A 25,347-nucleotide genomic window follows, 5' to 3' on the forward strand; every position below is an offset into this window, starting at 1 on the left:
TACACTCTAGTATTAAAGAGTATGTAAGAGAAGAAAAATGGTAAATAAGCAGGAAGAGGTGAAAGGAGATACTACAATAAACAAACACCAAGTTCACATCATCACATGTTCTTATTGATCACAACAATGTATTTGTTGTAATTTGAACATTTTGTACCATATATATATATATATATATATGAAGAAAACAAGGAAGAATATGGTATTAAGTGTTAGTAGTTGTAAAACTAAAAAAAGCACAAGAAATAGAACCAACATCCCAACTATCATGAAGAACTTTGGCCTTTGCATTTTCACCCGCAGCACCCATGGCCACATGCAGTGGCAAGAAGTGATCTGGGTAGGGATGAGCCATTTTTGCATATGGGGCCTTCTCTTCATATTCATTCACTTCCTCGTACCTACACTCATGGATTCAAATGCATAACTAAGAAGCATGTTATTCCCACTTCAAAAACTAGTTTTAAGCACTTATGGATCAAGTGTAAACATCTAGCATGAGAAAAATATGGGGATGAAGGAATAAATTGCGGAAAATCATTACCTTCCTTCAAGAAGAGAGGTTTTGAGCCAGGTCATAAAAGCCTGAGCCCATGGAGCAGGTGGGCTATTACGAGGCCCCATTGCTTTGAGGTTATGGGTGGCACTCCCAGACCCAATGATAAGAACACCTTCATCTTTGAGAGGAGCCAAAGCCTTTCCCATGTTATAATGGTAAGTGGGTCCTTTGTTGGATGAAAGTGAGAGTTGACACACTGGTATGTCTGCTTCTGGGTACATCAAGAAAAGTGGCACCCATGCACCATGGTCAAGCCCACGTTTCATGTCTTCGTTCACTTGCTCAAACCCTGATCCTATCAGAAGCTCCTTCACCCTCTTCGCCAACTGTGGTGCCCCAGGTGCTGGATACTTCAACTACCAACACAAGTTCAAGATAAAAACTAGATAAATAGTAGGAGAAGACCAAAATGTGAGAAAGAAAATAGTGTATGTTTGATTTATATTATCAGAAAACAATTTATATTTTATTGACATAAGTCTAACTTCTTTCACGTCGAGACATGTACATTATGTACACGCTGAATGTGAAATTATATATTAATGAGTGATCTGATGACGATAAGTCTAATAAACAATAAATCTCATCAAAATAAGTTTTGGATGATCCTCATGCAATTGATTTTAAGTCTAACCTAACCTCAAAAAGACAATTTAAATTTTGTTGACTTTAAGCATAACTTTTTTAACAAAACATATATATTTTGAATGTGAGACTAAATATTAATATGTGATTCAATAATATTAGGTTTAGAAATTTCGTTAGAGTAGATTTTAAAGAACATATAAAAAATTAGAATAATGAAGAGATAAAATTTTGAGAAAATTAAGCAAACAGAAAGATTAAGAGAATACTTTAACCTATGAATCACAACAGTAAACAAACCTTGTACATGGATTCGGGGAAGCCATAGAAGTCGTAGATGGTGTCGTTTCGGTCAACGACGTTGACAGTGGGAACATGAGTGTCCCAGTGGCCCGAGACGACGAGAATGGCGGAGGGTGGCGCCGGAAACCGCTCTTTCCATGAAGTGAAGAACTTCCTTGCCGGAATGGAATCATCTACGGCCAGAGCTGGTGATCCATGCGAAAGGTAGAATGTTTCGTTCAATCTCAACCCCATATTATCACTCTTCTTCTTCTCTTCAATCAAATCAAACACTTTCTGTTTTGTTCATAGATAGAAAGTAATCAATTTAAAGAGATGTGAAGAAGAAAAAGAAGAAAGAAAAATTTTGTTTATTATATTTCCGAGTCTATGTTTATGATATTTGATTTGACCAGCCAACATTTTGTGATGAAATCAAACAAATAATTCTTGTTATAATTGTTTTTCTATTATCTAAACGTTTCTTTTGAAGACAAACGGTCAGAAACATTTGTGAAGAAGAACTTGGAGAAGCCTGGCACAAATATAGTACTCGGTAACATTTAAAGAAAAAAGTTAAAGTTCTTAATGTAGTTGTCATGGCACACGTAATTTTGGATGACAATTTGTTAATAGTTGATAAAAAAATTTAACAAAAAGGAAAACTAAGAACATATACGATTTTTGTCGTTGATCTCACGCATATAATGACATTTACAACAATCTGGAACTTTCAAAAAATGCCCCATTTTCTAATGATTTCTAGATTAACAGTAATTTGTCATTGAAAAGGCAATTTTAATCCTTATTAACAATGTCATCGTACTTAGCACGAAAGTAACGACCTCACCCAAGTGGACATATGATGAAGAATGATGGAGCGAGACGAATGGAGTACGGACAATAACTCATCTTACTTTATTTATTAGATAAGCATTTGTCTTGTATTCGTTTTCATATTTATGTATTTGTTATACGAGTACTTGTATATTTTATTAAAATCTACATGTATTTGTGAGTATTTATAAAAGAATAAAATAAAATATTTAACAACATATTTTAATCCTTAATTCAAATAAAATATAATACATAATATTCATAGATTTCAAGCAAAGTTCAAATAATCTATCTAAACAACGTATCTTACAAAGAAATGTATAATTTTTAAAACCATTTAAAATCGATGGGTTAATGTTTTAAACATGTTTTTTTTAACTTTTTAATTAATTTAAATTATAGTATAGCGGATACAGATATCTACGGATATGCTTACTATGATATTCGTACATGTCTCCTTAAAATGCGGATGAAACATACTCGTATATTGTTAACTGTGGATATCAATTTACAATATTTATTTCTTACTTATACTATGATTCCAACACCTTCTTGGCTGACTTTGATGGTGGAGGTAACATAGATGTGAGGCCTTTAAGTCGACATAAATGTAGATGTCTCTCTGGAGAGAGTTTACAATGGAGGTTTTGAGTGATTTGGAGTTAGGTTTCAGAGAGATGGGGAGAGAAGGCGGTTTGACATTTTTGTTTTAAATATATTTTTCTTTTCATTTTATCTGTGGTTTAATTAGTTTTATTTATGATTTTTTTTTCCATAGATAAACTTATTATGTGTTCAGTTTCATTTTATTTTTATTTTTTAATATTAATAAAATTAGTGGGTGATTTTATAGGTAATAAAAATTTACAGACAAACTCTTGTAGTTAAATGATTATCCATGGATAATTTAGTTTTTTATTATAGTAGCGGATACAATTTTTTTTCGCATCCCAATAATACGTAAAACTATTAATATGAAATTTACAAATGGACAGAGATAAATATTGAATTTTAGTTCAACTTCTTTTATTTTTCCTCCTCCATTTGTAAAAGTATTATTAGGAGTGTTTGTGATAATTATGTAATTCAAAGAAATCAGAGCAAACAGAAAAATAGTTGGGAAGCTACCGTGTTCTTACTATTATGATTTTATTTGTATATACATTATGAAGTTACTATTTTGAGATTGAATATATTTTTTTGTTCTTAATTATAAATGAGTACATGTTGTTATTTTCTATCTAATATTAGTAATTTAATTCGTTCTTATTGATTGCATTTATATGATGAAACAATAATTCTTGATCTAAAATTTTATAGAAAGATATGAAAGGTGATTTATAGAATTAGGTTTTGATTAAAATAACTTTAATATATCAAATTGTGATGGATATTATTTTTACAATAATATTTTTTTCTTATAATATTTATAAGTACGGATAATTTTTTTCACTGATTTTAAATAAAAATAAATAAAAATCTCGATAAAAACATTTTAAAATGATTTATTTTTTTCTTAATTTTTCCGCATTCTCTGTTTGGTGTTGGCGTTGCATCCTCCCGATACAGAAGCAATCATTTAGTGAGTCTCAAACACAGTCTCACATAAACACACAACACAACACAAAACTTCAAAAGCCACACACAACACACACTTCCGATAGAAGAGGCTCCGCGACAATTCAGGTTATCTCAAAACACTCTTTCTCTACAACTTCTAGGGTTTTCTTACTCTTTCGCTGCTCCAATTTCTCAATCCATTTCACTTCCATTTGCATTTGCATTTCGCTCTTCAATTCCCTTCACATGCGCTTCCTTCCATCTTCGTGCTGTTCGATTTCCCTATTTTCTATTTCGCTCACATTCGAATGTCGTGTAAATTGTTATTGATGTTTCGTTAATTTGCTTATTCTGTTTTACACAGCTGTTTCCTTTGGTATTTTCTCCGCCCCGGAGTTTGAGTTGGATAGTGAGAATTTGAAATTTGTATTTGATTGAGTAACCTGATAATGCCGATTTTTCTAACTTCACGAACTGCTATTGTGAAACCTCTTAATCTACAGTTGCTATTGCTCTAAATTGGGTTTAATTTTTCCTCTTCAGTAGATGTTCCCTTTCTTCAAGTTGTTTAGGAGGTTTTCTATTGAAATTGACAGTGTTTCTAATTGTATGTTCGGCTTTTTGGCTGGAAACTAGGTCGCTTGGTTTTGAGTTCTATGATAATGTTATTGCTCATGATGATGACGTGGGTGCGTGAGGATAGATTTTGTGTGTGAGTGAGTGAGAGATTTAAGTTTTGGTTCTGGCTAATTGGCATTCGATACTTGATTCTAGGGTTGTAATTATATTTATACTGCATGTAAATGCTGTGTTTGATTAAGAATACAAAAATCTTATTAAGTTATGTTTGTCCTGGCATCAGTTAATTTTGATATCATGTTGCTTCATTGGTTATTGTGGCGCGACTTCTCTATAATTGTTTCTCTTTGTGGTGATTCTGATAAGTAGAACTTGAAGGCATACGAAATTTGTTTTTGGCATGATAAGTTATATATGGACATTATAAAATATTAATTCTGATTAGGTTTTATGTTTGTCGTGGTATGTGTTAATTTGATGTTGATTGTGTTGAGGATGTTGCTTGATCGGTTACATTATTGTTGAATTCTGTCATTGTTTCTCTTTGTCGTGTTTCTCATATGCTGAACTTGAATGCATTTGAAAATTGCCTTTGCTGTGATAAATTAATGTGGTGTTATGTTTGTCGTGGTATGTGTAATTTGATGTTGATTGTGTTGGGGATGTGCTTTGTCGGGTTACTTTCTCGTTGACTTCAGTCATTATTTCTCTTTGTCGTGTTTACATACGTTGAACTTGAATGCATTTCAAAATTGTTTTTGGTGTGATTAATTAATGTGTTGTTATATTGTTTCCATTGTTGGCTTGCAGCTACTGACTACTGTGGAATGTGTGGACAGCAGAGATAGGAGTTTTTTTTGCTGTCGGATTGCTTTCTTTTGAGGTTTCTAACCGTGTTGGGTTTTCATTATGAGCGGGGTGCCTAAGAGGTCTCATGAAGATTCTGTTCATCAGTCTTCAAAGCATCCACATCCAGATTCTGGTACATATTCCAAGTTGATGCCATCTGTTTCAAATGACCACCATATTCCGTATGATATGGGTCAGGATTCCCGGGTGGCAAAGACACTCCGTACTGAATCTCGTGATGCAGATAGAAGATCTCCTCTTCATACAGTGTATCGGATGCCATCATCTTCAAATGATTCTTATACAGATCATCCCACTGGAACTGAGAACAGGATAGAATCTAGGGATTTCAAGGAGAGTAGGGATCTCCGGTTTGAGAATCGTGATATGAACTCTGAGAAGAAGGAATTGCATGGTGAAGTCAGAAGGGATTCTCAGATTGCTAAAAGTGAAAAAGATGCACGAGTTGATGCCAGAGGAGATGACAACAAGGATGTCAGATATGAACGAGATAGTCATAATGATTCGAAAGGTGACATTAAGACAGATAAGGATGGCTATGGTATGGTAAGCAGCAGCAGCCACTTGAATTGGAAAGAATCAAAGGAGTATAGGGGGAAGAGATTTTCTGATACTCCTGGTGGGAGTTTGGATTCTTGGCATGCATCACGTGGCAATACACCAGAAGTTGGAAAGGGCAGTTCAATGGCAGAAGAAAGGGACAGTTTGGAAACTCATGAAGCTGTTGGAGAAAACAAAATTGATTCTAAAAGTGAAGATAGGTTTAAAGAAAGAAAAAGAAAGGATGGCAAGCATCGGGATTGGGGGGATAGGGAAAAGGAGAGAAGTGATCGCAGAAGCAGTACACCAGTTAACAATAATAGTGGTGACAACAAAGAATCTGCCAAGGAAGATAAAGATGTAGAAAAATTGGAGAGGGAGAGGAAAGATCTTCCAAAAGAGAAAGAAAGTTCAAAAGAGAGGGAAAAGGATCATAACAAGAGGGAATCCTGGAATAGCATTGACAAAGAGGCTTTGAATGATGACATGGAACTTGGTGATGGATCAGCAAAAAGTACTGTGCAAGAAAATGTTTTACCAGAACAGAAGAAACAGAAAGATGTTGATAGCTGGAAAAATGTTGATGGAGAAGCTAGAGAGAGGAGGAAAGAAAGGGATGCTGATTTACAGGGAGATCGGCCTGAGAAGCGCAGTAAAATTGACAAACAATCAGAAGATGGAATTGTTCACGGGGAAGGGTCTGGAGAAAAGGAGAGGGAAGTTCATAATTATAATGTTCAACATCGTAAAAGGATCCATCGATCAAGGGGAAGCCCGCAGGTGGCCAATCGGGAGGCTCGTTTTAGATCCCATGCTCATGCCCCTGAGAATGAAGAGTATGTTTTTTTCCTCCACTTTTCTTGGTTAATTGTGTGATAACTTGTAACTTGCTCAATAAGTACTTTTCATTTAAAGTATATTTTGAATTTATTCCCTGTGATCATGTAGTTATAGAAGATAGGCTTCAGAGTGCTATAACAAATTTAGAATGGCTGGATAATTTTTTTAATCCTTTTCTGAATTGCATTTGGGAGGACACTATAATCTAATGTGTACCTCTTAACATTTTTGACTGGTAGCAAATGATACCCAATTATTGTTCGTGTATTTTACTAGCCTGAATTTTTAGGAAGTACAAGTGAATTTGTGGATGAACAGCTAATTTTTTAGGAAGTACAATTGAATCTGTGGATGAACAGCTTAACATTAATAGTATGTGTCAGCAAAGAAAGCACTGGTGTAAGTTAAGCACCTTCGAAATAGCTTAACATTAGATCAGCCAAGAAAATAGTGGTGTATTTGTCAGCTGGACATTAACTGTATTCTTTGTTCTTTCCTTACTAGTGTTTTATATTTTTACTGTTGCTATGCTCTGTAATCAGGAGCTTGCTCCTTGAGTTTTTTCCGCTATATCTTTGAAAAATACCAGATTCTATCGTTCTCTCACAATGCTATCAGTTTTTTTTTTTTTTTTTTTTTTTATATTTGGGCCTTGGAGGAATACACTTGTGCATTTGTATGTGTATCATCAAACCATTGAATATGCTTGGACCTTTGAAGGAATGAGTTCCACAAAATCCAGTTTTGATTGAGAGAAATTTAGTTGAAGACAGTTAGGCAACTAATATGTTTATTTGCTAAATCGAAATTCAGGTTGTTGATGTACTAGTTGTTTTTAAACTTAAGAATTTTGATTGAAGATTAAGAATATGTGTGAATTTGGTTACTAACTTACTATTGCACATTGAAGAGATCTTGATATTGGTTTCTTCTCGTATTCATATTGAAGTTTTGATTCCTGCTTGAATTATACCTCATTGCTGCCATTTTAATTTTTTTAGATGTATAGCCCACTGTCTCCCATTTTTGTTTTTCTTTTGACAAGTTTTCTGTTTCATTTATATTTCAGGTCTCAAGGTACCCCGGCTATTTTGTTTTACCTGGCTCAACGAATTTGACTTGTCATAGAATTGTGCCTGCATGCCATGAATTAGTTTGGTTTTTGACAGAAATTGCTCTACTTGGCCCATTGGCTTATGTGATGCATTCTCTCCTTTCAGATTGGCTCATCTTCTATTACACTTCCTTTTTACTGTTGTGTTATGTCATTGTGTGATAGTACCATTATAATGTGCAATGCACCTGTCATTTGTTAGTAGTTGTTGATAGAATGAAAAGGATCAGAGGCAGATATCTTTCTATTCTTCATGTTCATTATATTATATGTGAGTTCTGATATTTCAGGTAAAGCAGAAGTATCTTCTGTTGTTTATAAAGTTGGTGAAAGCATGCAAGAACTGATAAAGTTATGGAAGGAATATGAATTATCTCAATCTCAAGTGGAAAAAAATAGTGAAAGTTCTAAAAGTGGCCCTACTTTTGAAATTCGTATACCAGCTGAGAATGTCACCGCTACAAACCGTCAAGTGAGATCAAACTCTGTTGATATAAAATTGATAGTTGAGTGCATTTGGGGGCTGGGGGAGGGAGTATTAGGTTTTTTGTGTGTGTTTTACATTGATGATTGTTTTTGCTGCTTCTTTCTTATTGCTGGTGAAGTCTTTGTTGAGGTTTTGCTCTCTTTTGTTCGTATATTCCTGGCTTCTGTTGTATTTTTTACCTAGTGAGTTATGTGTGTTTTATTTGTTACTTGTTAAAGAGAAGTTTGAGGACTTTGGTTCATGAAGGCTGATGTTCGTGAAATTATTTCTGCACTTATCTCATAAAAAACAATTTTTATGTCCTTTTCCCTCTCAACGTTTTTCTAGTTTCCCTTTCGTTTGTTGTTGTTCCTGCAATGGAAGCAACTTTTATAGTCCCCCTTTTATGATTGCTTTTCCTGTTGCAGAAATTTGTTGAAGTACTTAAGCTAATAAAATGATTTGATGAGATGAAAGTCTTTTATTTATTTACTTACATAACCATATTGTATGTTTAAATTTGAAATTCAAGGTATGAAATTTATATATGCTTTAGTTATTGATGCTATACCTATCTTTGAGAGTATACATTATTATGTTCAGGTTAGAGGTGGCCAGCTGTGGGGGACCGATGTTTACACTTATGACTCGGATCTTGTTGCTGGTATGTGTTAATGTGAAAAGGCTTGCAATAGCTTTTGATTGCAAATGACGGAATTTGACATGTTTGAAATCGGTACTGATTTTAAATTTTTGTTGCATAGTTCTCATGCATACAGGTTATTGTCGCCCAACAGCTTCTCCACCTCCCGTGGCTGTACAAGAGTTGCGCACAACCATTCGAGTGCTACCTCCACAAGATTGTATGTCCTTATAGATCAGAAAGATGCACTCTTCATTATCTAACAGTACCTAGGTGTTTCTGTGTTAAATAACATTGAATTCCATCTAAGTGATCTTGAAGTAATAACGGGGAATAAGTTTACAATAAGTGTCCTACGTGATGTATATGATAAATAATCGAAGTATCCCAGTTGAATTGGGGTTTGCCATTGAGTAATTTTGAAAGGTTTAGTAGTTTTCTTTTCAGAATATGTAAACATTGAATTCATGTGCTGATCTTAAGATCGATTGACCATTGTAAATTGAGTTTCCATGGTGGTTCTAAATCTTAAAAGGTGACACGTGTACCAGCGAAAGAATTAAATAGAAAGAATTAGAATAGAAACTATTTTACTATTCCTGTTTAAGTCTTGAAACTTAATTTTCCTTGGTACAAATACCAATCAGTGGCTTATCTGCTTAGTGCTTGAAGCGCTACTTCAGACTGTATTAATTGTGTGTGCGTCACACACACACACATACATTTAGTCTTCATTACTGTGGGTAACTGGGGTAGTTTTGTTGGTTTCTCGATTTTGCAGTCTTATATTCAATTTTTCCATTGAAGCTGTTCAAATAATCTTTTAGATATTTTGTGTATAACATCAGGCTATATATCAACCCTGAGAAACAATGTTCGATCCCGTGCTTGGGGTGCTGCAATTGGTTGTAGTTATAAAGTTGAGCGGTGCTGCATTGTGAAGGTAATAAGGAAAGTCGTACAAACTGTAAAATTCTTCTTTCCTCATCCTTTCGAACATTTTCCCCTGAAGTCATATATTTTCTTCATTTAAACATCATCTTCTATTGATGTTTTTCAAATAATTTAGTTCACTATTTTCCATTTCAAACATAATGGCATTTTCTTTCAAATATAATATGTTCTTCTAATGAGGACATTATATACGGGATGTAAAGGGGTGCTTGTGCTTTGAGTTTGCACTTTGCATCACGTTGTTACCTGCTTTATACAAGCATGTTCGTTCTCAATTGGACTGTGTAAATGCATGTATATTTAAATTCTTAGCTTTTATTCTTTTCTCTCCAGAAAGGAGGTGGAACTATTGATCTTGAACCCTGCCTTACGCATACCTCAACCATTGAACCTACCCTTGCACCAGTAGCTGTTGAACGGACAATGACTACTAGGGCTGCAGCTTCGGTTTGTCCAGTATCCCTATCTTTTAATTGACAAACCTTTTCATATTGACTGCTGAATTAATAGTTATTTCATATTCTATTCTCATCTTATTTCCCATGGCCTTTGTTCTTCAGAATGCATTGCGGCAACAAAGATTTGTACGTGAAGTTACAATACAGTACAACCTTTGCAATGAACCTTGGTATGCTAGTATTAGTTGGCGAATTAAAGTCTAATATAATAGATTTATGTTTTATGTTGGAGCAAAATCTATCAAATCCTAGTATGTGGTATCTTTGTAATATATGAAAATATCTCATCTTCAAACATTACGTTGGAGCTTGGTTTGGTAAGACTTTCCCTGTTTGGTTTTTTGTTTCCACACATTACTAAAATGCTACTGTATTTTCTTTTGGTTATTTCATGTACAAAGGTTTGAAAATGGGATACGTAAAGATAACAAGGTAGTTTTTTTGTGGTTATTTGAGAAAATGGGAAATGAGAATATATTTTTTCAAAACAAACAGGTCCAAATGTTTCGTACTCTTTCTCATTTAGATACGAATGCAGTTCTATTTCGCATTTTATCTTGTCTTTAATATGTATTAATTATAATATTTGTCAGGATCAAATATAGTATAAGCATTGTTGCTGACAAGGGTCTAAAAAAGCCACTCTATACCTCCGCTCGTTTAAAGAAGGGAGAAGTTCTGTATCTGGAAACACACTCCTGCAGGTATTTCTTACATCGAAGTTCTTGACCAAAATGTGTGATCTTTGTGTTATGGGCTTCACGTTTGATGTCCCTTTAGAGGGACCATATGCCACGAGTTATTGCAATGTTCTTATCAATGTGAAACAATATTGGACTGTGTCTGTGTCACTCTGTTTTTTATTATTGCTTAATATATCTATTTGAGCAATTTTTCACTGTTATTAGTGTTATTTTATTCTATTCTCTTTCCAATAAAATATTCCGTTTAATTTATCAAACTCTAAGGATCCACTTTGATCACGGAAGTCGGTTTTCATGTTTGTCTTCAAATCTAAGGGCTCTTGAAGTCATGAAACTGTAATTAAATGAGTCTTAATCTTTGTAGATACGAGCTCTGTTTTATTGGAGAAAAGATGGTGAAAGCTATACCAGCAAGTCAGATGCATGACCCAGATACAGAGAAGTCTCAAAATCACCATCACCATCCAACAAATGGTGACAAAGCTGATTCTGATCATGTCATGGTTGATGTGTTTCGATGGTCTCGATGTAAGAATCCTCTGCCCCAGAAAGTGATGCGGTTGATTGGCATCCCTCTTCCTCTTGAACACGTGGAGGTTTGTTCGAACCAATCTTTCATCTCTCTTCCATGAGCATGTGAACATTGTACCAACTACTACACTCTCTATTCCGCATACATTCCAAGGCCTTATTTGTAAACCATAACTGGTTTACTTCAACATATGCTCAATCGCTCTATTTGTTACATATAATAATAATGTTATTGTAATTTATTGCAGAATGCAAAGGTCCTTCATGTTTTTTGTTCTTTTCTCTTTTTCTTTTAATAATATTTTTTATATGATGACAAATAATAGATGTATTTTAAAGTATTTGCTTAGCTGAGATGTCATAGTAAATATTAATACTTAGCATGAGCTTTTATTTTAAAAAAATAATAATGAAAAAAGAACTATACTGAAAATCGTAATTCTGCATTTTCTGATGCAGGTGCTTGAAGAAAGCCTGGACTGGGAAGATGTACAGTGGTCCCAAACTGGTGTTTGGATTGGAAGAAAGGAATATACCCTTGCTCGGGTACATTTCTTGTCAATGAATTAGTTCATTGTCATGTTTTGTTTCAAAAGGGGGATAGGGTGCTGCCATGATGTAATGCATGTGTACTTTTAACATTAAAAAGTAAATTTTAGTACCTTTCTCATGTAACTTAAAATAGTTTTTTAGTTTTCAATAAAAAGTTTTAATGTTTAATTTTTCTTAATCGACTCCAGGAGCCTTTGTGTCCCATTGTTGTGAATGTTATCTTGAGATTTAAGGTTGAAGTATCATTTGTGGTATAAGTTGTATCCATAGGTATGATGCACGAGATTCTCCATAACTTTTTAAAAAGAAAAAACAAATGATTTTTTTCAGTTAAAATTAGTACACACACAAACATACAAGACCTTCAATAAATATCGTTGCTAGATTTTCTTTTTTAAATTTAGTGAGTCAAATCACTTAGAACAGGTTCAGATTTGAAAATTTTCGGAATTGATATTATTAATTCAATTTTATATAAAAGGAGGTTTACTCATTGAGGTTGTTTATTATACTCATGGTGATTTCTTCTAGTTCTCGTAATTAGTAGAATAGTTGGTGGTTAAATAGATAGCTGAGATTATTATATCTGAGTGATCAGTTTTCAACATACACAAAATAATACGGTTAAATTTAATAGGAAAAGAAATACAAATTATATTAAATTTTCTTTTCAAATCTATTTGCATAATCCATAGTTGAACCGAATAGAGACCCTTATCACGGCAATACTATCATGGATTATTACAGACAAAACAAACGATGCCAATTGTTTTCACCAAACATTTTCTTGTTCTTAAAGATATAATAGGAAATGAAAAGAAAAAAAAAACATTTTATAAGATTGCCTGATTTAAAATTATCCCCCGACATATAAACACTTGTGTCTTTTACTGAACCAATACATAAATACTATTTATCTTAACAATAAAATATTAAAGAGGGAAAGCCCAAAAGCATTTAGACCAATATAAGTGAATTGTGAAAAGAGCTTAAGTGTATATCATTAAATCCTTGAAAATAATGCTCAAACTCAAAAGGACACAAACATAAATCCAAATAAAACCCCCCACATTATATAACTAACTAAATAAATCTTATAAATGGTGCAGATACTGACATCAAAATTTACTTTGGCCGAGAGAAAAAAAAAAGAAAAAATTAACTTCTTTTTGTAAGAATGAATGCCTGTGGGTCAAATGAAACTAAAGAACTTACTAATCTTCACCTCTCACAATAAAACTTAGCTTTCAATTCTTAAACTTCTTTCTTGCAGTCATACAATATTTAAACAAACACTAATTATTCACTCTAATGATCAACTTTAATAACTTTTAATATTCACTCTTGATACTTTCATTTATTTATTTTTTCATTTCAAATTAAAATATATATCCAAATAAGCAAAAACTATTTCACAGGTAAAAATATCATAAAATCAGCTTATATATGTATTTTTATTGACATACAAATACTCTCACCCTCCCTTCCAAACAACCTTATAATATCAGTTTATATTACTTTGTTGGTTTGATAAAATTAAATTAATGTAAATGGGGAATATATAATATTAAATATGTATATGTCTGTAATTCACCAAAATAAAATTTTCCAAAAGCATTTGCATCTGTTAATGCAAACTAGGAATGCATTATGCTGTTATAACATATACCTCCATAGAAATATTCTAATCTAAACAAAGCAACCTTCGTAATTCCATTTCAATAAATCTATTATTTGACAAAGATATACAGAGCCTATACAAAATTTCAAGTTACTCACCAAATACTGAGCATTGACCATAACATCAAATTAAATCACATTAAGATGGAAGAAGATAAAAGTCCTGTGGCTGCCTTTGCAACAAAACCACAGTCACCAAGCTATGACACCTCTTCCAGCAATTATGATTCACCACTCATCCCATTTAGTCAAGAAATCATCCCACATAGATGCAGCAATTGAATCACGCAATGAGAATGCAAGTTGTCCTTCTATTGAAGAAAGCATCGGCACATCAGGAAGTTCATCAAGATCTGACATTTCCTCCACCGGAGACCCCCCAACACTGTTGAATATCCAGTCATTTCTTTCTTCGTGGCGGATGAAATTGTGAAGAACACATGCGGCGATGACAATGTCGCGCTGAATCTGAAAGGAATACTGAGGAGCAAGTTTAAGGATTGGGAATCTAGTTTTCAACACATCAAATGACCTAAGGATAGCACTCCTCATAAAACAATGCCTGTGATTGAACAACTCTTTTGCATTTCTTGGCAATTGATTAGCACCTCTAAACTCATAATGCTGGTATCGAACCCCTAGGAAAGGAGCAATAAACCCTTCTGTATTTAAATATCCCTTGTCAACAAGGTAATACTTTCCTATGAAATAAATCCAAAGAAAAAAAAGTACATTAAGTTACTATTAGTACAATGTTTAATATGGAAAGATAATGAACCCAAATCTTGAGATATACTATTACTAACAAACAAACCTTGGGGTATTTGAGGGAAATTCTGGTCTGGGTCATCAAGGACTGCCCTTAACACTCGCGAATCCGTGACAGAGCCTTCCCAACCAGGATAAATGAATATAAACTGCAGGTCAAATGTGCAAGCTGCCAACACATTTTGAGACAGGATACCTTTCTTGTTACGAAATCTAGATTGATCTTTGGCTGGAACATGTGCAGGAATGTTCAAACCATCAATTACTCCTATACAATCCTGAAATAGAGGTGGAAGGGAGAGGTTAGATAAATTCGCACAAGCAGTAAACACTAGTTAGTTGAATATTTAAGGTGAAGGAGATCAGAGATCATTGTAACCTTGAAATATGGATAAAATCTAGCATTATTGTGAATTTCTGGAGGCGTTGTGAGCTGAGGAGGTTGCAAAACTTCACGCGACAATGACTTAATAGCCTTCAAGACATTATTAAAATGCCGGCTAATGGTTTCACCGGAGTGTTGAAAGCGTTCTTGAATCACCCTATTACGTTCGTTATGACCAACGATGTTTAAAAATATTGCTAACTGCTCCTCTATCATCACACCAGAAGTATCACGCAACAGGGCTCTTTGACGGAGAATATCACACAACTTATGGAATACATGCTTATCCATTCGCAACATTTCCCGACAAAGGTCATCATGCCCATTGAGCACTTCTGTCATAAATTCACATCTCCTAGGTGATAAACCACGTGAAGGTTGTTTGGTCAGACAGCTATAGTAATAGAATCCAGCCGCAGCAGCAACTAGTTCCATCTCATCCAATTCTAGGTCAATGTCATCATCATCCATGCTGATTGGTGTATCTGTAAAGATAAACTTCAAGAGTACGAATAGTAAAGATAACATCTCTCTGATATATCTAGTTCAAAATTCCAAACTCAAACTCGGTAATATAGGCATTAAGCACAAAATCAAAGAAGTAAAATCACTAACTAGCATCATCCCTTGCAGTCGATTTAGCAGTACAAAAGTATAGGGCAGTTTTTAATAATAAAATATGGGAAATTTTCTCAAACAATTCAACTAGAGGAAACACCACATTTGCCCTGCAACCATGGCAATCGTTTTTAAGAGAGATGAAAACTTCCCGGGCATTAGGGTGGTCCTCAAACAAATCCAAAGCAAGAAAGTAAATCCCCTCATCAACACCTTGCATCTCATCCAACACTTTGATGCACTTGTTTATAGAGAACCTTTCCTCATTCTTCGCGATTGCACTTGCCCTCATCTTTGAAGCAGTCACTATCTCCAGCATAGCATCCACTATGGCAGCTCCGGTAGCTTTCCGGCCCCTCTTCCGGCCACCGCAAGAATTCAATGCCATGCCAGCCTGACGCTTGTGTCCATCCAATATGTTTACATCATCTCCAGAGCCAGAAGAACCATCATCATCCACATAAGTCATTGCCACTGCAAACATCATCAATCAATGTGCATGCAAATCATGTCTCAAATTCTCGATGCCAATTGCAAACCACCGCATAATCTAACAATTAACATACAACAGCATTGCAACCAAGAAACAAAGTACGTATACATTTAAAACTCCAACCAAAAGGGAAATTCCCAAAACACAGACAATAGAGTCCCGGAATCATAAAAATATCAACTTATCAACAATAAACAGAAATTCAAAAACCCCAATGGAACTAAGAATTCTACAATTAAAAAGTATATATATAACAAAGAGCCCCGGATGCAAAAACAGACAAAAATTAATGATTTGTTTTTCTTTTACATTGGACATGAGAAAGGAAAAGGGAACAAAATCCTCGTACCTTGTCTCGTAGTCTTTCGATTTCTTAAGTGGCGGCAGGAAAGCGCGAAGAAATCCCTGTCTATCTCAGTGAAGAGGTGAACGGAAATACGAAATTGTGAAACCCTAACTTTATTGTGTATGTGAGAAATTCTGAAATGAAGCAGAGAACAGTGGCAAAATTTCACGACCTTCTCAGTTTCAAACGCGTCGTTTTACTTGTTAGTAGTCACCAGTTACTCATGACTGGTGTACTGAAACAGAATTACATTTTTTTTTTTCAAAAATCAAATTTTACATCTTTCTTTATCATTGTATTAGTAATTAAATAACTTTGTTAATATGTGATAAAATAATTATATAAATTTAGTAAAGGCTGATACCGTTCTCATTTCACTGGCCAAAACAGGGGAAGCGCAACTTTTTAATATTTTTTTATTATACTAAAATAATATAGTTTTAGAAGTATATATAATTTTTATAATTTATTGCTTTTAAAGTTTTATTATTTTTATGGGTAATTAATCAAAACAATGTGAAAATAACACCGTTTAAAAATATACATAATTTCATAAAAATAACATTAAAAAATTATGTGATGGTTTAAAATAACAAATGTGTAGATTTCTCAAGTTTCACTTCAGTTTACAATCACAAACACAACAAACGATGTTGTTTTTCCGCAAAACCCCAAACATAACTCTGAAATCCCTCTCCTATCTACGTCGTCGTTTCGCAACAACCCTAATTACCAAACCCTTCCCCGACAATCCCACCGTTGCATACTACGATGACCTCGCCGCCGACGCCTTCAGCTCCGGCGACTACAGTGCTCTCCGAGACGTCCTCAACAAGCGCGTCCAAGACGGCTTCAAAAACAGCAAACATACCTTCAGTTTCATAACTCACTCTAATTGCTCTCCCTCCATCATCGATAAGCTCGTAGAAACCGTCTCCCATCTCAATGGAGGTATCACCCGCCGCAACGCGCTCGACTTGCTGGTCACGCGCCTCTGCAAGATCCGACGCACGGAGGAGGCGCTTCGAGTGATCGAGACATTGGCGCGTGGTGGGGTCTGTGTACCAGCCGCGTGCACTTTCTACCCCATCCTCAGCTTCCTCACAAGGGAGAAGTCCCTCGACCACGCGTGGCGCGTGGTGGATGTAATGGCTGAGTTCGGTATTAGGCTGGACCTGATAGGCTACAACCTTTTTCTGAAGGCTTACTGTTACGGCGGAGAGTTTGACGAGGCGGCCGGAGTTTTGAGGAAAATGGAGGAAGAGGGTATTGCGGCGGATTCGCGTACGTTCGACGCGTTGGTGTTGGGCGCGTGTAGGGCGGGGAAGGTGGATGGTGCAATGGTGATACTGAGGAGGATGGTGGATGATGGAGTGTACATGATGTACTCAACGCACATGTATGTTATTGGGGCCCTTTTGAGAATGAAGTGCTATGAAGATGTTATGAGGTATGTGAGGAGTTTTGTTGGGAGGGATAAATTGTTGGATGCTCAGCTTCTTGGTGTTTTGGCTAGCAAGTTGATGAATTTGAAGAAGGTTGAAGAAGCAATGTCAATTTTGGAGGAAATGAAGCAAAGGGGTGTGCCAATGGGTTATAAACTCAGAGATTTCTATAAAACGAATGCTGGAAAGGAAAATGGTGCAAGGGTTGATGCTGTAATTGCAGAAGGAGGAAATGGAGTGTAGTGTGAAAAAAGTCCAAGCACAATGTTTTGTTGTTTATTTTCAGCACTTCTTAATTATTTTCTCTTCATTTCATTTCTTTCTCGAATTTTAGTTTATGTTTTTAATCCTGCATTAATAAAATGAATAAAAGTAACTTAGACTTAAATTCTATTCAAGAACATAATATAAATGGAGCTGAAAATGAAAATAAAAAGCACTAAAATTATAAGCAACTTTCTAAATAAATAGAAAAGATTTATGTAGTTTTTTTTTTTTAAATATTGAAATAATCAATTAATCGTAATATTTCAATTAACGATTGTATTTGAATACTTGTTAAATTGTTATATATTTTATTTGATATTATCTTTGCTTATCTAAGACAGCTGCAGCAGCGTTTCAAACAGTCACCGTTTCCTTCTTCTTCTGTTCAGACAGCCGGCACGCGTTGCATTTCCGACCGGAGCGTCGTTCGAAACCCATATCACCACCGTCGTCTCTGTGCCTAGGTCTCCAATCGTGGTTTCAGCGGCACTCGTGTCCAAGGAGCGGACCGTATCACCACCACCGTGTCCGTGTCGGAGAGGCTTCGGAAGAGGAACGTAAACCGTTGCCGTGTCTGGGCTCATTGGTAATTATTGTCGTTTTTTAAACATTGAATTAGTGTAGTTGTTTAGTTGTTTTTTAGATGATTCTTTGAAAAACTAATTTGTTTTGCAATTGTTTATGTGTTTAGTTATTGGTGGTCGGTGATTTTTTAGATGGATCTCAGGGATTTTAAAAGTGATTTTTTGCCCACAACACTCAACCCATCTTCTACATACCTTCAACTTTCTCCTCTCAGGCCTTTTCACAAGCCTTTTCACAAAACACCAAACCTAAAATTCGATTTACACATACACTTTTCAGTTGTATCACTCTCCCAAACTCTCAAACCAGGAAGTGAATCCTCAATTTTGGGGCGGAATTCACCGGGCAAAATAAGGGACCTGAGGTGTTACGCTGGTCGTAGCAAGAAGTCTGGTGGTGATGGCTCCTCTGGTGGTCGAATTGAAGGCGCTGCAGAGTTACGGAGTCGGTGGAGGCGCATTAATAGCGCAAGAACCAAGAAGTATGCGGAGTCTCTGTTCTACAGGCTAAAAAACCCTCATGGTGGTGGGAATTATCCTGATAACTTCACTGAGGATGAGCTCCAACAAATTGGCCTCGGGTATGATCGAATGGTTCGGTTCATGGAGAAGGATGACCCAAATTTGCGTCATCCTTATGATTGGTACAAGTATGGTCAATATGGACCCTACTCTTGGCGTGGGGTTGTTGTGGGCGATCCAGTTCGTGGAGGGATCACGGATGAGTGTGTGACGCTAATCAGTGAAGTGAGGGACCATGAGGAGTGGGAGAAAATTGAACAAGCTGAAATGGCTGAAGATTATGGAGAAAAGGTGAAGCAGCTGGATCAAAGTAAATTAAGGTATTTTTGGGTATTTGTAAGGCACCCAAGGTGGAGACTTTCAGAGCTTCCGTGGGAGCAATGGACTCTTGTTTGTGAAGTAGTACTTGAGGCAGGTAAACAGAGATTAGATAAGTGGAACTTGATGGGTAGACTTGGGAACAAAGCTAGGTCGGCGATAGGGCAATGTGCTGCATGGATGAGACCTGATATTATATATGTGAAGAAGCCGGTGTTCAGTGTAGGTTTGAGCCACAAGATGGTTTTTTCAAGCCACTAATTCAACAACTTAACCCCGAAACAGAACAGGATTTTCTTTTTGAGTTGGAAAACGATGATGGTAGTGTTGAGTTGTGTACTTACTATGGCGGATTGTGTAAGATTGTGAAGGTGAATCAAAAGGCATTTGTCGATGATGTGGTGAATGCATATGATAAATTGAGTGATCAGAAAAAGTCAAAATGTTTGGAGTTTTTGTTGAAAAACCATCCCTTGGAATTGTTACATCCATATACAAAGGAGTGGAAGGCTAAGTTGGAAGAGATGGAGCTGGGTTGTGATGCTCCTGATGAAGAAGATGATGCTGTTGTTGATGACCCTAATGATACTGAGATTCTAGATTGGATTGAGGATGAAGGTAGTGATGACGTCGCTAATGATGATGATGACGAGGAGGAGGAAGAGGAGTTGAATGATGATGATGATGTTGATCCGTATAAAAACCAAGATCTATATATGGACATGGAAGAAGGTGAAGACGGCAAATATGAGGCCATGGAAGAGAATGAGACTGACTTTAATTGGAACGAGGAGTTTGAAAAAGCATTAAGTAGCGGGGATGCAATGGAAAATCTGGCGAGGAAGGCTCTTGAAACCAATAAAAAGCTGAATAAGAAGCAACCAATGATGCACAATGTAGAGGAAGAGACAACACCCTCAGTAGATGGAGATGAAACTGCCTTGAGAGGCAAGCGAGCAAAGGTGAGTCCAGAAGAGTGGAAGTATATTGGGATTGGAAAATGGAGAAAAAGGATTAAGAGAAGCAGAATTCCTCCAGAGCTATTTTTGCGAGGGGTTGTTAGACCTTTCACTTACAGAAATCTTGTAAAAGAGATTGTTTTAACTAGGCATGCAATCTTGGATGGTGAAATTGGTGCACAAGGTTAAGACATTTGCCTTTTACCTGAAGGCCATATGTTCTGTACTTATGTAGGAGTGATGTTGACTAGTGTTTAGATGGTTCAACATTTTTCAATTTCCATCATGTTGTTCAAATTGAGGAAATAGAATAGACGGAAATTTTTAGTGAGTTTTCTTTATGCTTATCTAGTTTTCCTCTTCAGTAGGTGTTCCCTTTCTTTAAGTTGTTTGGAGGTTTTCTATTGAAATTGACAGTGTTTCTAATTGTATGCTCGGCTTTTTGGCTGGAAACTAGGTCGCTTGGTATTGAGTTCTATGATAATGTTATTGCTCATGATGATGACGTGTGTGCGTGAGGAGAGATTTTGTTGTTGTTGAGGATGATTATGTGTGTGTGAGTGAGTGAGAGATTTAAGTTTTGGTTCTGGCTAATTGGCATTCGATACTTGATTCTAGGGTTGTAATTATATTTATACTGCATGTAAATGCTGTGTTTGATTAAGAATACAAAAATCTTATTAAGTTATGTTTGTCGTGGCATCAGTTAATTTTGATATCATGTTGCTTCATTTGTTATTGTGGCGCGACTTCTCTATAATTGTTTCTCTTTGTGGTGATTCTGATAAGTAGAACTTGAAGGCATACGAAATTTGTTTTTGGCATGATAAGTTATATATGGACATTATAAAATATTAATTCTGATTAGGTTTTATGTTTGTCGTGGTATGTGTTAATTTGATGTTGATTGTGTTGAGGATGTTGCTTGATCGGTTACATTATCGTTGAGTTCTGTCATTGTTTCTCTTTGTCGTGTTTCTCATATGCTGAACTTGAATGCATTTGAAAATTGCCTTTGCTGTGATAAATTAATGTGGTGTTATGTTTGTCGTGGTATGTGTAATTTGATGTTGATTGTGTTGGGATGTTGTGGTATGTGTGTTAATTTGATGTTGATTGTGTTGGGGATGTGCTTTGTCGGTTGCTTTCTCGTTGACTTCAGTCATTATTTCTCTTTGTCGTGTTTACATACGTTGAACTTGAATGCATTTCAAAATTGTTTTTGGTGTGATTAATTAATGTGGTGTTATATTGTTTCCATTGTTGGCTTGCAGCTACTGACTACTGTGGAATGTGTGGACAGCAGAGATAGGAGTTTTTTTTGCTGTCGGATTGCTTTCTTTTGAGGTTTCTAACCGTGTTGGGTTTTCATTATGAGCGGGGTGCCTAAGAGGTCTCATGAAGATTCTGTTCATCAGTCTTCAAAGCATCCACATCCAGATTCTGGTACATATTCCAAGTTGATGCCATCTGTTTCAAATGACCACCATATTCCGTATGATATGGGTCAGGATTCCCGGGTGGCAAAGACACTCCGTACTGAATCTCGTGATGCAGATAGAAGATCTCCTCTTCATACAGTGTATCGGATGCCATCATCTTCAAATGATTCTCATACAGATCATCCCACTGGAACTGAGAACAGGATAGAATCTAGGGATTTCAAGGAGAGTAGGGATCTCCGGTTTGAGAATCGTGATATGAACTCTGAGAAGAAGGAATTGCATGGTGAAGTCAGAAGGGTTTCTCAGATTGCTAAAAGTGAAAAAGATGCACGAGTTGATGCCAGAGGAGATGACAACAAGGATGTCAGATATGAACGAGATAGTCATAATGATTCGAAAGGTGACATTAAGACAGATAAGGATGGCTATGGTATGGTAAGCAGCAGCAGCCACTTGAATTGGAAAGAATCAAAGGAGTATAGGGGGAAGAGATTTTCTGATACTCCTGGTGGGAGTTTGGATTCTTGGCATGCATCACGTGGCAATACACCAGAAGTTGGAAAGGGCAGTTCAATGGCAGAAGAAAGGGACAGTTTGGAAACTCATGAAGCTGTTGGAGAAAACAAAATTGATTCTAAAAGTGAAGATAGGTTTAAAGAAAGAAAAAGAAAGGATGGCAAGCATCGGGATTGGGGGGATAGGGAAAAGGAGAGAAGTGATCGCAGAAGCAGTACACCAGTTAACAATAATAGTGGTGACAACAAAGAATCTGCCAAGGAAGATAAAGATGTAGAAAAATTGGAGAGGGAGAGGAAAGATCTTCCAAAAGAGAAAGAAAGTTCAAAAGAGAGGGAAAAGGATCATAACAAGAGGGAATCCTGGAATAGCATTCACAAAGAGCCTTTGATACAATATTTAAACAAACACTAACTAATATTCACTCTAATGATAACCTTTCATAACTTTTAATATTCACGCTTGATACTTTCATTTAAATTTTTTCATTCCAAATTAAAATATATATTCAAATAAGTAAAAACTATTTAACAGGTAAAAATATCATAACATCAGCTTATATTCGTATTTTTATTGACATACAACCTATCTCACCCTCTCTTCTAAACCCTTCAGACCAACTTTATAAAATCAGTTTACATTAGTTTGTTGGTTTGATAATGTAAAAGCATCATGCAAATTAAATTTTATGTAAATGGGGAAAAGATAATATTAAATATCTATATGTCTGTAATTCACCAAAATAAAATTTTCCAAAAGCATTTGCATCTATTATGCTCTGTAAAATATAAATTTAACTTCACTTTAAAAAAACGAAAATTGTTATCAATATGAAATAATTAAAACATAAATATCTTTAATGTAATGAATATAAAATGTCAACATCAATTATTGTTTATTAGGTATGTTAGTTGATCATCCTCAATGATTGTTTATTAGGTATGTTAGTTGATCAACCCCACTAGCATTGACGTCAAGATTCATCAATGTTGGCTTCAAAGTAGATAAATTAGTCTTCTCTTGGATTATCACTGGAAACTGATGCCTGTACTATCAATTGAATCTACTCAGACTAGAACAACTCAACACATTGAATGAACTATAAAATATGCCTGACTTTTATACAACAAAGTATAGAAGGCATGCCTATAAACCACATTCATATTAGATGACCATTCGGAAAAAGAACAGAAAGTTCAGAATGCAAAGAACACAAATGAACAGCAGGAATTCTGTATTAAGAAGTTCAACTGCCAGTTGCTGATGTAAACTGGTAAGAAGCGTAAGAGAGAGAGCCAAGTTCAATACTACTGTGGATGAGTTTGGCCTTTGCATTCTCACCAGCAGCACCAATAGCAACATGCAGCGGATAAAAATGATCTGGCCATGGATGAGCCTTTTTTGCATGTGGTGCTTTCTCTTCATAATGATTCACATCTTCATATCTACAAAATCAATACAAAACTTTAACAAACAATCCATAGGAGCCAAATTCTGCAACATTTAATGTCTAGTTAGTTTTCCTATGTCATACAGTATCTTGGTAAAGTGATCCATGGCAGCTAACATCCTTAATAAGAACAACTAAGCATTTATCTGTTCCTAGTGATTTACAACCAATCCATGAAGAGCCAAACTCTACAACATTCAATGGCTAGTTTTCCAATGCCATGCACTAGCTTGGTAATTAGATGCATGTAGTTAAACATCCATAACAAAGTAAAACACTTATCTAGTTTGAACACCAGAACAGAGAAAACTTGCATACCTTCCTTCAAGAAGAGCATCTTTCAACCAGTTATCAAATTCTAGAGCCCAGGGCTGAACAGTGGAGTTAGGACTAATGGCTCTCAAGTTATGAACAGCACTTCCAGAACCCATGATGAGTACACCTTCATCTTTAAGAGGGGCCAATGCTTTTCCAAGGTTATAATGATGAGTTCCATCTTGGTTTGATTGAATAGAAAGCTGACAAACTGGAATGTCGGCTTCTGGGTACATCAAAAAGAGAGGAACCCAAGCTCCATGGTCCAGTCCTCTCTTTGTATCTTCATCAACACGGTTGAAACCAGATTTTCTCAGTAGTTCCTTCACCCTCCTTGCCAATTTTGGTGCTCCAGGAGCAGGATATTTAAGCTAACAACAGAGGAAGCATAAGAGATTTCCACAAAAATATACCAAACAACATCACCATGGAAAGTCCTATATCTCAAATGAAAACAAACAAAACATTCTTTTGGGAGAAATTATCAAACAGCAACAAGTCAAAAACTCAATTCCTCCTTTGTAACGAAACTAAAAGCACATACTTTCTCAAAACAAAGAATGCAACTAGAAGAATGAAGAAGAGGGGTGTCATAAATTTAGAGGTACTAGGTGGAAACCTGGTACATTTCTTTGGGGAATCCATAGAAGTCGTAGATGGTGTCGTTGACGGAGTCAACCACGTTGACCGTCGGAACTGTGGTGTCCCAGTGGCCGGAGATGACGAGAATTGAAGAGGGTTTGTGAGGAAACACGTCGTTCTTCCATGACTGAAGAAACTTCCTAGCCTCAATGGTTTCATCAATGGACAAAGTGGGTGATCCATGAGATATGTAAAATGTCTCCTTCAACGCCATTTCTATTACCAAATTCTCTTTTCTTTCTTTATACTCTCTCTTTTGCTAAATCTTCGTTTTGCCACACACTCGAAACAAAACAACACTGCATCAAAATTTCATAATATAGACACACAAATGTGGGAGAGAGAATAGAGGAGAAGACACAAATGAGTGGACTTCATTTGTTTCACTCTTTACGAAACATCCACCAACTTCAAGTGCTCACGCATGGACAAAATAGTCTTATCACATTTCATTCACTCACCTAATCATTCTGGTGTGGAAATAATTGAATTTATAAAAGTATAATTTATCGCTTTTAAA

The 25,347-nt window shown here is 35.7% G+C and overlaps 5 protein-coding genes and 1 pseudogene across 6 annotated transcripts; 4 read left to right on the forward strand and 2 right to left on the reverse strand.

The window, feature by feature from the left end:
• Nucleotides 1-33: 33 nt before the first annotated feature.
• On the reverse strand, nucleotides 34-1,820 carry LOC114180395 (4,5-DOPA dioxygenase extradiol-like). The gene is made up of 3 exons (XM_028066704.2): nucleotides 1,445-1,820; nucleotides 545-915; nucleotides 34-401 (listed from the first exon to the last, which is right to left on the reverse strand). Exons 1-3 carry the CDS (start codon nucleotides 1,679-1,681, stop codon nucleotides 206-208), a joined length of 804 nt encoding a protein of 267 aa, XP_027922505.1. The 5' UTR covers nucleotides 1,682-1,820; the 3' UTR covers nucleotides 34-205.
• Nucleotides 1,821-3,808: 1,988 nt separating this feature from the next.
• Nucleotides 3,809-12,246, forward strand: LOC114181953 (uncharacterized). The gene is made up of 12 exons (XM_085672664.1): nucleotides 3,809-3,949; nucleotides 5,213-6,648; nucleotides 7,722-7,729; nucleotides 8,057-8,238; nucleotides 8,836-8,896; nucleotides 8,997-9,095; nucleotides 9,724-9,818; nucleotides 10,163-10,276; nucleotides 10,390-10,457; nucleotides 10,881-10,991; nucleotides 11,356-11,587; nucleotides 11,982-12,246. Exons 2-12 carry the CDS (start codon nucleotides 5,312-5,314, stop codon nucleotides 12,090-12,092), a joined length of 2,418 nt encoding a protein of 805 aa, XP_085528790.1. The 5' UTR covers nucleotides 3,809-3,949; nucleotides 5,213-5,311; the 3' UTR covers nucleotides 12,093-12,246.
• Nucleotides 12,247-16,969: 4,723 nt separating this feature from the next.
• LOC114180900 (pentatricopeptide repeat-containing protein At2g40240, mitochondrial-like) lies at nucleotides 16,970-18,124 on the forward strand. Its single transcript, XM_028067195.2, has one exon. The coding sequence runs from the start codon at nucleotides 17,015-17,017 to the stop codon at nucleotides 18,050-18,052; it is 1,038 nt and encodes a 345-aa protein (XP_027922996.1). The 5' UTR covers nucleotides 16,970-17,014; the 3' UTR covers nucleotides 18,053-18,124.
• Nucleotides 18,125-18,504: 380 nt separating this feature from the next.
• LOC114181222 (uncharacterized) lies at nucleotides 18,505-22,879 on the forward strand (annotated as a pseudogene). The gene is made up of 3 exons (XR_014994610.1): nucleotides 18,505-18,662; nucleotides 18,768-20,786; nucleotides 21,734-22,879. The product of XR_014994610.1 is annotated as an uncharacterized LOC114181222 (transcript).
• On the forward strand, nucleotides 21,833-22,834 carry LOC114180901 (uncharacterized). The gene has a single exon (XM_028067196.1). The coding sequence runs from the start codon at nucleotides 21,833-21,835 to the stop codon at nucleotides 22,832-22,834; it is 1,002 nt and encodes a 333-aa protein (XP_027922997.1).
• Nucleotides 22,880-23,515: 636 nt separating the features above from the next.
• Nucleotides 23,516-25,226, reverse strand: LOC114181141 (extradiol ring-cleavage dioxygenase-like). Its single transcript, XM_028067500.2, has 3 exons — nucleotides 24,805-25,226; nucleotides 24,189-24,556; nucleotides 23,516-23,865 (listed from the first exon to the last, which is right to left on the reverse strand). Exons 1-3 carry the CDS (start codon nucleotides 25,039-25,041, stop codon nucleotides 23,667-23,669), a joined length of 804 nt encoding a protein of 267 aa, XP_027923301.1. The 5' UTR covers nucleotides 25,042-25,226; the 3' UTR covers nucleotides 23,516-23,666.
• Nucleotides 25,227-25,347: the final 121 nt, after the last annotated feature.

Source organism: Vigna unguiculata, chromosome 4 (assembly GCF_037176805.1).
Source record: "Vigna unguiculata cultivar grain cowpea cultivar isolate G323 ecotype 2 chromosome 4, ASM3717680v1, whole genome shotgun sequence".
Taxonomy (NCBI): domain Eukaryota; kingdom Viridiplantae; phylum Streptophyta; class Magnoliopsida; order Fabales; family Fabaceae; genus Vigna; species Vigna unguiculata.